General features: G+C 41.5%; 1 protein-coding gene across 2 annotated transcripts in view; it reads left to right on the forward strand.

The window, feature by feature from the left end:
• SMC6 (structural maintenance of chromosomes 6) overlaps nt 1–3,117 on the forward strand; it is a 68,435-nt gene extending 65,318 nt beyond the window's left edge. The window contains exons 26-27 of one of the 2 annotated variants that reach the window (XM_019655464.1): nt 572–669; nt 1,479–3,116. In XM_019655464.1, coding sequence (XP_019511009.1) covers nt 572–669; nt 1,479–1,587 — 207 coding nt within the window. In that variant the 3' untranslated portion in view covers nt 1,588–3,116. Of the gene's footprint in view, nt 1–571; nt 670–1,478 lie in introns of both variants that reach the window. The other variant, XM_019655525.1, reaches the window with a different exon arrangement.
• Nucleotides 3,118–10,596: the final 7,479 nt, after the last annotated feature.

Raw genomic sequence — 10,596 nt, forward strand, 5'->3', positions numbered from 1 at the left:
AGCCGACCATATAACAAACTCTGTATTTTGAGTGGAAATGTTAGGGGGTCGTCTTATACGCCCAGTCGTCTTATACGCCGGCAAATACGGTACTTTAAAGAATCAATTGAGAAATCAGTCTATAAATTCCAATTGGTTCACATTGTACAAATTGTAGAAGGTGAAGGGGGCAGGGGCAGAATTTTTAAAACACCTTAATCATTGAGGGAAAATTTGAGAGAAGTTTACAGCTAGTCACTTTTGATACTGTTCTGAGTGACTATTACTGTACAAAAGAGATTCATCCTGTAACATTGTGTCTTTTGAATATTTTCTCATTTAAATTGCTAAGTGTATTCGTGGGAGGGAGTTATGCTTATAAATACTTGACTATAGAAATGACCTGGAGGACGTATTCAGTTATTTTCTCCTAATAGTTTCAGGTATTATCTTTCCCTGTGCTTGGCATCAGCGATAAGGTAATGGATGACCCCTGGATACAACTCCAGGGCTTTGTAATAGTCACGAGGACTGTGTGTACAGGAGTGTGACTCACACAACAGCGACCCTAACCTCTGCCTTTGTTCTTCAGGATATGGTTAACCGGAGAATTGCAATGGACATGATCCTGAAGATGGCAGATTCCCAGCGTTTCAGACAGTTTATCTTGCTTACTCCTCAAAGCATGAGGTAACTTTTAAAAACTCGCGTGTGTGTGTGTGTGTGTGTGTGTGTGTGTGTGTGTGTGTGTGAAGTATATAAAAGAGAAAAAAGAAATCTTTTCTACTCTTAATGTTTAAAGTGCAAATGTATAAATGACCGAAAAATAAAAAATTAGCCCCTCTACTGGTTCCAGAGATTTAAGATAATTTTTTCTTTTTAGATATTTAAAATTTTGTTTGTGTCTTCTCCCTTCCATAACAGAAGCAAGTTGATGTGAATGATTATTGGCTTGTTTCTTTTCTATTTTTAATCTGCTCTTCTGTGGTTATCATGACCAGCTAATGTAAAATAATTTTAGTAATTCTATTTCGACTAAAGAAACAAGTCATAATTTCCCTAGTCTTGGCTCTTTTTGTGGTTGGTTACAAGTACCAGTCTTTCTAAAGAGCTCTACTTAAGGTGTCAGGCCCTATGTCACCTAAAGAGTCAATATTCCCTCTCTAAAGTGGTCACTTTGATAATATGGGGATTTAAATTTGTGATTAGAAATATTCAGGTAACTCCTTTCTGGCTAGATAAGAACAGAGTTGGAAATAGTTCTATATAAATTGCCTTCATTTTCTTTTTCCTCCAAACTGAAAACTCATGGCATTTTAATTTTTAAACATAAAACAAATTATTTCCTTATTTCTCCTGGAACTTCAGATTTTCAACATATCCCCTTATTAGCAGATAATAGCCATTTAGATTTATAGTTTCATGAGTGAGTGGTAGAATTTTTTGTAATGTGAGAAAAAATTCCTGGAAATTTCAGTAATTAATTTTACTTCCTCTAGCTCACTTCCGTCAAGTAAATTGATTAGAATTCTTCGAATGTCTGATCCTGAAAGAGGACAAAGGACATTGCCTTTTCAACCGGTGACTCAAGAGGAAGAAGAAAATTGAAGTTGATTTGTAACTTAATATGCCATGTCTTCACATTGAAAGATTTGTAGAGGGAAAAAAATTCAGGGCTATTTGATTGAATAAAATGAAACAAAAGATATTCTAAAATAAAAGAGATTCCTTTATATAGCTAACCACAATAAAATATGTAAATAAGCCTAAAAAACCAACTACAACAAGCAATTTAAAATTACTGTTACTTTACTTTGAGAAAATCAGTTTCATAGTACTGGTTTTAAATCTTTTTAAGTTTGTGTCTTTGTTTTATTTTTAACCATCTACTTTTATAGATTCTTTTTCAGAAGTAAAATTTTGTACATATGTACATGTACATATCTGTTTCATTTGGTATTTCATTCTATAGTATTTTGTAAGAATTAAAATAAAAGTTTGCGTACCTGATTCTATTTAGTTTTGCTTTTCCAGAATTCTGCATTCTCATTGCAGGGGGTGGGGTGCAGAGCCTGCAGATGGGGACCAGTTCACAGTGGATTTTTTTGTCTGGTTTCTGCTTATTAATTATGGGAGACTTACACAGAACTTTAAAAAATCTGGTCAGAGTCCCTGCACAGGTGTTTTTTAACCTAGAGATACTGTAGATTTGGCAGCACTTCTAATTACTGTGTTTCATCAAATCTAACATGCTGTCTATAAGATACGGACGAAACACTAAAGCACCGCCCTTTCAGACAATGCCTTTCTCTCGGTCCTTTAACTGTCGTCCACTCAGCTAAGTGTCTAGCCCGGGTCAGGACTGGGTTATGACACGGTTCTGCACCTTGGCCTGCAGCATGCTTGCCTGGCTTAAAGTCCAGTTTTCAATCCAGGCGCACACAAGCCCTGGCTCAGCGGACAGGACACAGGCCAGAAGGACACTGCGGACCCAGCCAAGGTGGGACGGAGGGGGCTTCCACTGGACAAGGAAAGGACCAGGAGCCAGAGGCCCGCCTGTTGATGGTGAGCTGGCATCAATTATAAGACACATCCTGATTACAGAGTTGTTGAAAAACATGCTTCTTAGAATGATAAAATATAGTGTATGGAAGAAATGGTATTTATGAACTTTTTTTTTAAAGAGCATGACTAGGACTGCTGCCTTCTCTGTTTGATGTTAGGATTAGTGTTAAACTTTTTAAAAACAGGTGGATATCCAACAAGAAGCCATCCCTAGATTGGTAGCAATCAATACTTAGGAAATTGAAAAGGAGGTGTTTTAGGGGAAAAGGCAGTATTTTTAAAGTAGCAGCTCATCAATAGTTACTGTGAAAAACTGGATTATGTTTTTTATTTTAGTGGAGGGAGGAAGTGTAATTTAGCCTTAATTGAGATCAATTGGCAAATGAGAAGTCCAAAAACGTGTGCTTTTCTAATGTAAGAATTTACAGAAAGAGAAAATGTATGCTGAATGTTTTAAACATCCCCCAGTAACCCATACGAAGTCTGATTTTTTTAGTTACATTTATAACTAATGTCCATCAAAACCATTTTAACATACATGTGCTTTTCAAATAAAAAATGAAGTAGAGTAATGCATGTAGCATAATTTCAGTGTCTGAATTTTTGTGATGGTTTTCTGAATGTCACGATTCTTAATACAGAATGTGAATCAGGTACCCAAGCATCTCCTTCCAAGTCGAAGATTATTCATTGCTTTGGCCTCACAAAGTTTTGGTTTCAACTATCCTAAATGAAAATATCTTCAATTAATGTTCTAATTAATATTAACATCAATTAGAATAAAAAGCAAAGAAAATTGTTCATTTAAAATATGTGGAACTTCTAAAAAGAAAACTGAGTTTATATGTGTTGAGTGACTGAAATACATCACACAGGTGATTCCTCAACCCCTAGTTCAGTGCAGCTGTGACAGCTGAGTGATGAAGTCCTGGGAAACAAGGACGAAATTCTTGAGCCTCTTAACCCCACCTTCTCCAATCTTGGAGGCGGACTTGATGAAAATCATTCTTAAAGGGACAGATGTGATGAGTGTTAGTAAACCAAGGTGTAAATAATATAGCTACTCAAGCAGGTAATCAACACTAAAGATTCAGGCGTTGCTGGCTTCTTAAATATTTTCCGTTTCATCTCCCTCCCATTCTTTTGTGTCTTAGTGTTTTTTGTTTTGTTTTTGCATGTCTTCAAAATGCCGGGGCTGTTTATATATGCAGATCCAAATGCTTCAATTCTGAGTCAGAAACTATTGGCTGGGACTCATGAGCTGGAATAGAACTGGTGCCGACTGATGAAAACCCAGTGATACAGAGTGTCTGATTAAAAGTCTGAGTATAAATTAGGACAATTGATTATGTCCTGAGTCACTAATTCTGTTAGTTAGATTTATGACTCCTTTATATATTACATGATGCCTATACTTTGACCAAGTCAGAATTTCAGAATTGGTTTGAAACTCACAGTTCTAAAAGTTTAAATAGTCACTGAAATTCCATGTCTTCAACTAAATGACCATGGACTTGAAGATATGTAAAAACACCTAATAGGAACAGGTTCTGTTCTTTAAAATAGTAATAATGGGAATATAAATTAGCTGTTTCCTTGAGTCAGCAAATGGTTTTTTTTTGTCTTAATTATATATAATATTGATACCTAACCTATTAAATTTTGGCTAACGCATCTGGATAGAATGCATGGAGACTAAGGTGGCCTTGAGAATACTCACTAATCAAGCTTAAGAGGACTTTCGCTGCCCAATTTTTCTCCAGTTTAAGAATGTAGAGATGAATTCATTATAAGTGATTAAGTTCCTGCCATGTGCTAGCAAGTACTTTAAGTACTGGGAATACCACTGAGTAACATTCCATCTGTCCTCATGGAGCTGACAGTCTAGAGGGGAACAATACCGTATGTAGTTTCAGATAATGGTAATTGTTATGAATAATAAGCGGGAAGGAGTTGAGAATTGAGTGGTATTTCGGATGGAGTGTTAAGGGAAGACTTTGCAGAAGGTGGTTTAAGCAGAGGCCTGAAACAAGTGGGAGTTGTAGGGCATCAGTTTCAGGCAGAGGAAATGAGTGCAAAAGGCCATGGGGTGAGCGAGCTTCGTGTCCAGGAATCGTGAGACCAGTATGGATGGAGCTTAGTGAGCAAAGGGGATGGCTAGGGGACGAGGTTCAGAGGCAGAAGCGAGATCAACTGTGGTCCTAAGTCCTAAGCACGTTCTCAGACCTGGTCTAGGAAGCATTTTCAAAGACACCTCCCCCTCCCCCCGCTGCTGCCTGATGTAGAAAGAGCAAGCAATTTGGAGGCTCTTACAGTGGTCCAGGTGAGGTCATGGTGAGTTGGATGAAAGTAGTAGACATAGAAGCATTCAAATCTGAAATCTGGAGGCAGTGGCACTTGCTGATGAGAATACTGTGAAGCTGTGAGAGCGGAATCAAGGATAATTGGCCTGGGCCCTAAAAACCTGCATGAATGATGGTACCAGGTGTGGCGATAAGGAAGGTGTGGAGGCGGAGGAAAGCATACTGGTGCTTGATGGGTAACTGCACTGGTAAGTGGGAGAATGAAAAACAACATGACTTTAGAGATCTATATTTTACCTGCAACATGCTGGGGAAAATCCAAATTGTGTGCTCAAAATATTTGGGAGGAAACTTACTCCTAAGAAAGGTCCTAAGGGGACCTTGTGTCACTTTATTTAGAAACTCTAATTGACTATCCGTTTCTCACTGTACCCCATACACATCCTGCACTGTAAGGCTCTCTGAACACATCCATCTACTTCCATGTTTTACTTCTTGACATGATTTCCAACTTTGTGGAGGAAATAAACATCTGGCCTCTCTAAGAGGTAGTTCGTACTAGTCCAGAGACTGACCCTGAATGCATTACAGGAAAAATGAAGCTTTAAAGCAATATAATTCCCTTTTTAAATTAGTTTAGAGTTATTCAAGAAATAAAGGAAATAAGGAGACTTCAGACTTCTAGATGCAGAAAGAGTTGAGGCTAGAGAATAAGGCATTTGGGGGCGCTGCCCTCAGAGCAGAAGCAGGAGTTAAATAATTAACATGGTAATTAAACTAGAAGCTGAGTCTAAGCTAGAGCCAGTAGAACCCAGGCCCACTTGGATGATTAGAAGAAGCCTGTCGTCGGTCCTTTTCCAGGGACTACCATGGCCTGTTGGGATATTGGGGTCCATGAGGAACCCCGTTGCTGAGGTATGTGGGTGTTTAAATGGCACTCAGCTGCAGAGGGTAGTGTTAAACACGCCTGATCGTGGCTCACCTTGCGTGTTGTCTGCAGTGCTAATTTATCTCCTTCAATCTCCACTCTTCATTCCCTGTGGCAGACGGCATTTTCCAAAGATGGCCACAGCTGTAGATCCTAAATAGTAGTAGTCTAAGTCCCTTCTGCTTAATCCGGGCCAATGTTTATCTCACTTATAACCACTAAAATGCAGTAGAGGGCAGGCCGAATAGCGTGTTGGTTAAGAGTTGGCTTGGGACGCCAGCTCTGAGCAGCAGGGCCCCGGTTTGGATCGCACATTAGGGCCAGTGACGCTGTGCCCTCTACAGCTAAAATGGTGAACAACAGCTCAACCTGGAGCTGGCCTGCGGTTAGTTGCAGGTGTCGGCGTAGGTTGCATCCCCTGCTGCAGTGGGCTGCTACCTTCGTGAGCTGCCAAGAGCCACCGTGAGCGGCCGTCCAGTGGCCGGCGACTGATCTGCCTCAGCTGGGAAGAGTGCAATGATCATACCAACATGGGCCAGTGAAGCAACGTCCTCCACAACTAGACTGAAGAACCAAAGGACAGCAACTTGTCTGTTCCCTTCCCCCGATTCCCCAATAAAATTAAAAAAAAAAAATGCACTAGAAACAACACTGTGTAACTTCTAAGGCTGAGTCAGAAAAGGCACTGAGAAGAACTGAAAATCCCACCAAGGTCTCTGGAACACACCTGCAGGGTCACTGTGCTGCCCGAGAAGCAATCTGACTCCCCTGGGGCTGCCACATAGTGAGGAAGCCGGTGGAGAGCCCACCGGGAGGCGCCCTGAGCTGATGTGAAGAAAGAGGCACCCAGCCAGCCCTCGGCTGCTGCAGCCCTATTCTCCCCATCTCACTAAAACTGCAGGAGGGTCCCCACGCCACAGCGGCCCAACCGAGCCATTCCTGAATTCCTGGCCCACAGCAACCATGAGAGATAATGTAATAATTGTTCTTTGAAGCCACTAAGGTTTGAGGTGATTTGTTGCACAGAATTAGAAACCGACAGATTTTGGTATCTGAAAGAAGTACCCAAATACTTCATAGACTGCGTAGATGTCTGACCACTGTGCTATACACCTGAAGCTGAAGTTGAATAATATTGAATGTCAACTGTAATTTTATATATATATATATATACACATATATAATTTATTTATTTATTTATTTTTATGGGATGTGGAGTACAACATAGGGAATAGAGTCAATGGAATTATAACAGCTACATACAATGTCAGAGGGGTAGTAGACTGGGGGGTTATCACTTTGTGAGGGGTGCAAATGTCTATTACATTGTTTTGTACACCTGAAACTAATAATAAAAAAGACGTACCAAAATAAAAACAATGTTGCTGGAAGGACCTTGCGGAGTTAGATTCATGAGCACATCGTAAAGGCCTTCAGGGGAGTGTTAGTGGAAACTTAAAGGGTCTCAAGGATGCTTTTGGTGAGAGCTGAAAGAAAGAAAGGAAAATGCAATTGGAAGCGGGAGAAAAGGGGCCCCTGGTTATGGAGTGGTGGGAAGTTTGGCAACATCGACCGCTACGGTCACCTGGAAAAGAGGAAATGGATGTAATCCTGGTGAGCTAGCCAAAGAGATTTCTAGGTAGAATACGACAAGTACCTCCTGGCTTCTTGCTGCCCCGATGAAATGTGAGAGGAGTGTGATGAACCAAGAACAAGCTGTTACATATGAAAGAGCCAGGACTAGTTCTTTCTTATTCCCAGACTTTCTTCCGGGTGGCAACTGATTTTCAAATTATGAAATGGCGGTCATGCAAAAATCAAACCAGGGTAAGACTTCGGACCCTTTCCTAGGACCTCAGAAAAAGGGAAGGCAGTGCTTTCAGACCTTTACAGACAGAAGGCCCTGAGGCTACCGCCATGCCGCGAGGAAGCACAAACTAGTCCATGTGGAGAAGCCCCAAGACTACAGGAAGAGATTCCCGGAGTTTAGCTCAAGCCACCGTGTGACCAACTGCACGAGAGCCCTCAAGCCAGAATCCACCCCCCCCACACCCCCCCACCCCCGTCCTTCTCAAGTCCCTGACCCACAGAGGCCTTGGGAAATAACAACGATGGTTTCTGTTTTAAGCCAATAAGTCTTGGGGATGAGTTCTTGTGAAGCAAAAGTCACAGAACCACCATTCCCATTACCCTCTCCCCCAGCAACCATTATCGTGTGATATTCCCTTTTATTTTACATGACTTCGGTGTTCTTTTGGGAGAATGTATTTTTCATTTGTATCTATTACGCTGTGCAGTAGATTTTATTTTTTTTTCCCCATTGAGCATTAAAAAAACAAAAAAACAGATGTCCCTGTTGCTGTGTGTACATCAGTCTGTCGCTTCAGCTGAGGTGTAGAAAGCCACAGGATGCATTCACATTTCACTTACTATGCCTCTAGTCAGGAACCCTAGATTGCCTCCAACACCCACCCCACAAACAGAGCTGGCCCTCTGTGAGAGCTGCTACCCAGAAGTGGGAGTGCTGGGCCAGAGGGCACAGCCCCTACTCTAAGCGGGGACTGCGGGACTGCAGCCAGGGTGGCGGCACCGTCTACGCTGCCAGAGCCGTCCAGGCTGGAACAAGCCAATAACGAGATGGCCACTTGCTGGCCCGACTTCTCCATTTTGTTTATAAAAAGAAGCCACCCAGTCTGCTGGTAGGTTTGTTTTCCTTAAGTGTCCCGAATATCCACGTGGCTCATTTCATTCAGCTCTTACTTCTGATGTCACCCACCCACCCTGCCGCAAATCATCACTTCTGCCTCCCATCACTTTGCATCCCTCTTAGCTTACTGTGCTTCTCTTCATTGCTCATACATTTGGACTGGGTGTGTGTGTGTGTGTGTGTGTGTGTGTGTGTGTGTGTGTTTGGCTATTGTCTGTCTCCCCCAGTAAGAATGGTGTTGGGCGCATAGTATAAGTGGACAGTGAAGATTGGTTCTGAATGCGTTGCCCAGAGTGACTCCAGCCAAGTGCCGTCTTAAGGAGCCTCCCCAGCGCCTCACCCACCCCGTCCTCCCTTAGTTGGTCGAGAGTATCGGGGGGCACTGAACCCCTCCATCTTTCCCTGCCCCCACTTTGGACTCACCCGGCACAGGGGTTAAGGGAACTAGGACATTGAATTATTAGCCCCCAGGGCAATTCTCTTGGTTGCGTCAGTGTTTCAGGCCCCGTGGGTATCCTGAGTGTTTGTGCTGCAGTTTGCTTGCTCAGTTTCTTGTTGAATAAATGAATGGGATCCTTAGGCCCTGGTCTCTGGTTTTATTTAATGACCCTAAGACAGACAAAGGAAGAGTATTTAGAAAACAAAGCGCTCATAAAAAATGAATACTACAGCACTGCACTGTCTGATACTATATGAGCTACATGTGGCGAATTAAATTTCATTAAAGTGAAATGAGAAAGTCAGTTCCTCAGTCACACCAGCCATCCTTGACGTGCCCAACAGCCACATGTAGTTAGTGCAGATACACACGCGTCATCATCACAGAAAGCTCTACTGGACGGCAGGCCCTATAGAAAGAAACAGCTTCAGAGGCACGCTCTGAAAATGCAAACCAGCCTTCAGAGTTGATGGAATCTCTTCTGCCTTCCCTCCTCAAGGGTAAAAGGGTCAGAGTTTGGTTCCATCATTAAAAATAACAACTAATATCCTTTAGATTTGGAAAGACAGACATCTTCCTTCCTCCCGGCTTTTGGGGGATGCTTCCCGGCCTGCTGAACGTAACCTCCACAGAGCTGTGCAGAACTAATGCGCTGTCAGCACCACAGTCACACTGAGATAACGTTTATTTTCATATAATGAGCAGTTTTTGAAAAGGAAAAATGTTTATGTTTCATGTAAACTTGACATGCCGTATGAATTGCCCCACTTTTGAAGGCCAGGATGAAGAGTTGGAAAGTTGCTTTTTTTTTTCCCTTTCGTGGTCATTAGTTCTTTGAATTCCAAAGTTGTGTGTGTAAGGGTAGGTCGGGTACGTTGTTGCTAGCTGACCTTTGATAATTATGAATATCTGTTTCAAATTTAAAATTATGCAATAAGAATTGAGGGGAAAACTCAAATGTTATAAATTTATTTGGGACATCATATCGCCACCTCTTCATAAGCCTTTGAAAATTCAAGCAGAAATCAATACACTTCCATCTTTTTTTTTTTTTACTTTCAATAAATAATATCTTTGTGTATATGTCTATATAGATAGATAAACTTAATTAATGAGTCATTTAGCAGGATTTTTAAGTTTTACACTGCATTAATTCCAAAACAGCTCTTTCCAGATCGATACGATGCAAATGAGGTAAGAAGTAAGGCAAACCTAAAGGGCATGCAAGTTTAGTACATTTATATTCACTGATAATACAAGCTCTTGTGTGGGGGCCACACAAAGGAGCCAAGGACCCCTGTGTGTGTGTGTCCAGTACTATTTTACAGGAGAATGGTGACACAGCTTATAATTAAGTTACATTATCATGGGGGGAGGGGGGTCTCAGTGCTACTAACATTATGTAATCAAGGAGACACGAGCATTAGCAAAAACATGAACAAGAAATCATATAACTCTTTGCAGCACATTTCTGGCCAGGCTTTGGAGGAGGGTTTCTTTATGAAATGATATTACACATATCACATTGTGGCAGGTTGTTTGTTTTATAATATATGCTTTTTAAAATTCATTAGCAAATGACATTCTCATGCACACAAGTGTTTCAAACACAAGAAGCAAGTCCATTTATAGGTAGTCCAAGCAATGTGTGTGTGTGTGTGTGTGTGTGTGTGTG

The sequence above is a fragment of the Hipposideros armiger genome, unplaced genomic scaffold (genome assembly GCF_001890085.2).
Source record: "Hipposideros armiger isolate ML-2016 unplaced genomic scaffold, ASM189008v1 scaffold_0, whole genome shotgun sequence".
Taxonomy (NCBI): Eukaryota; Metazoa; Chordata; class Mammalia; order Chiroptera; family Hipposideridae; genus Hipposideros; species Hipposideros armiger.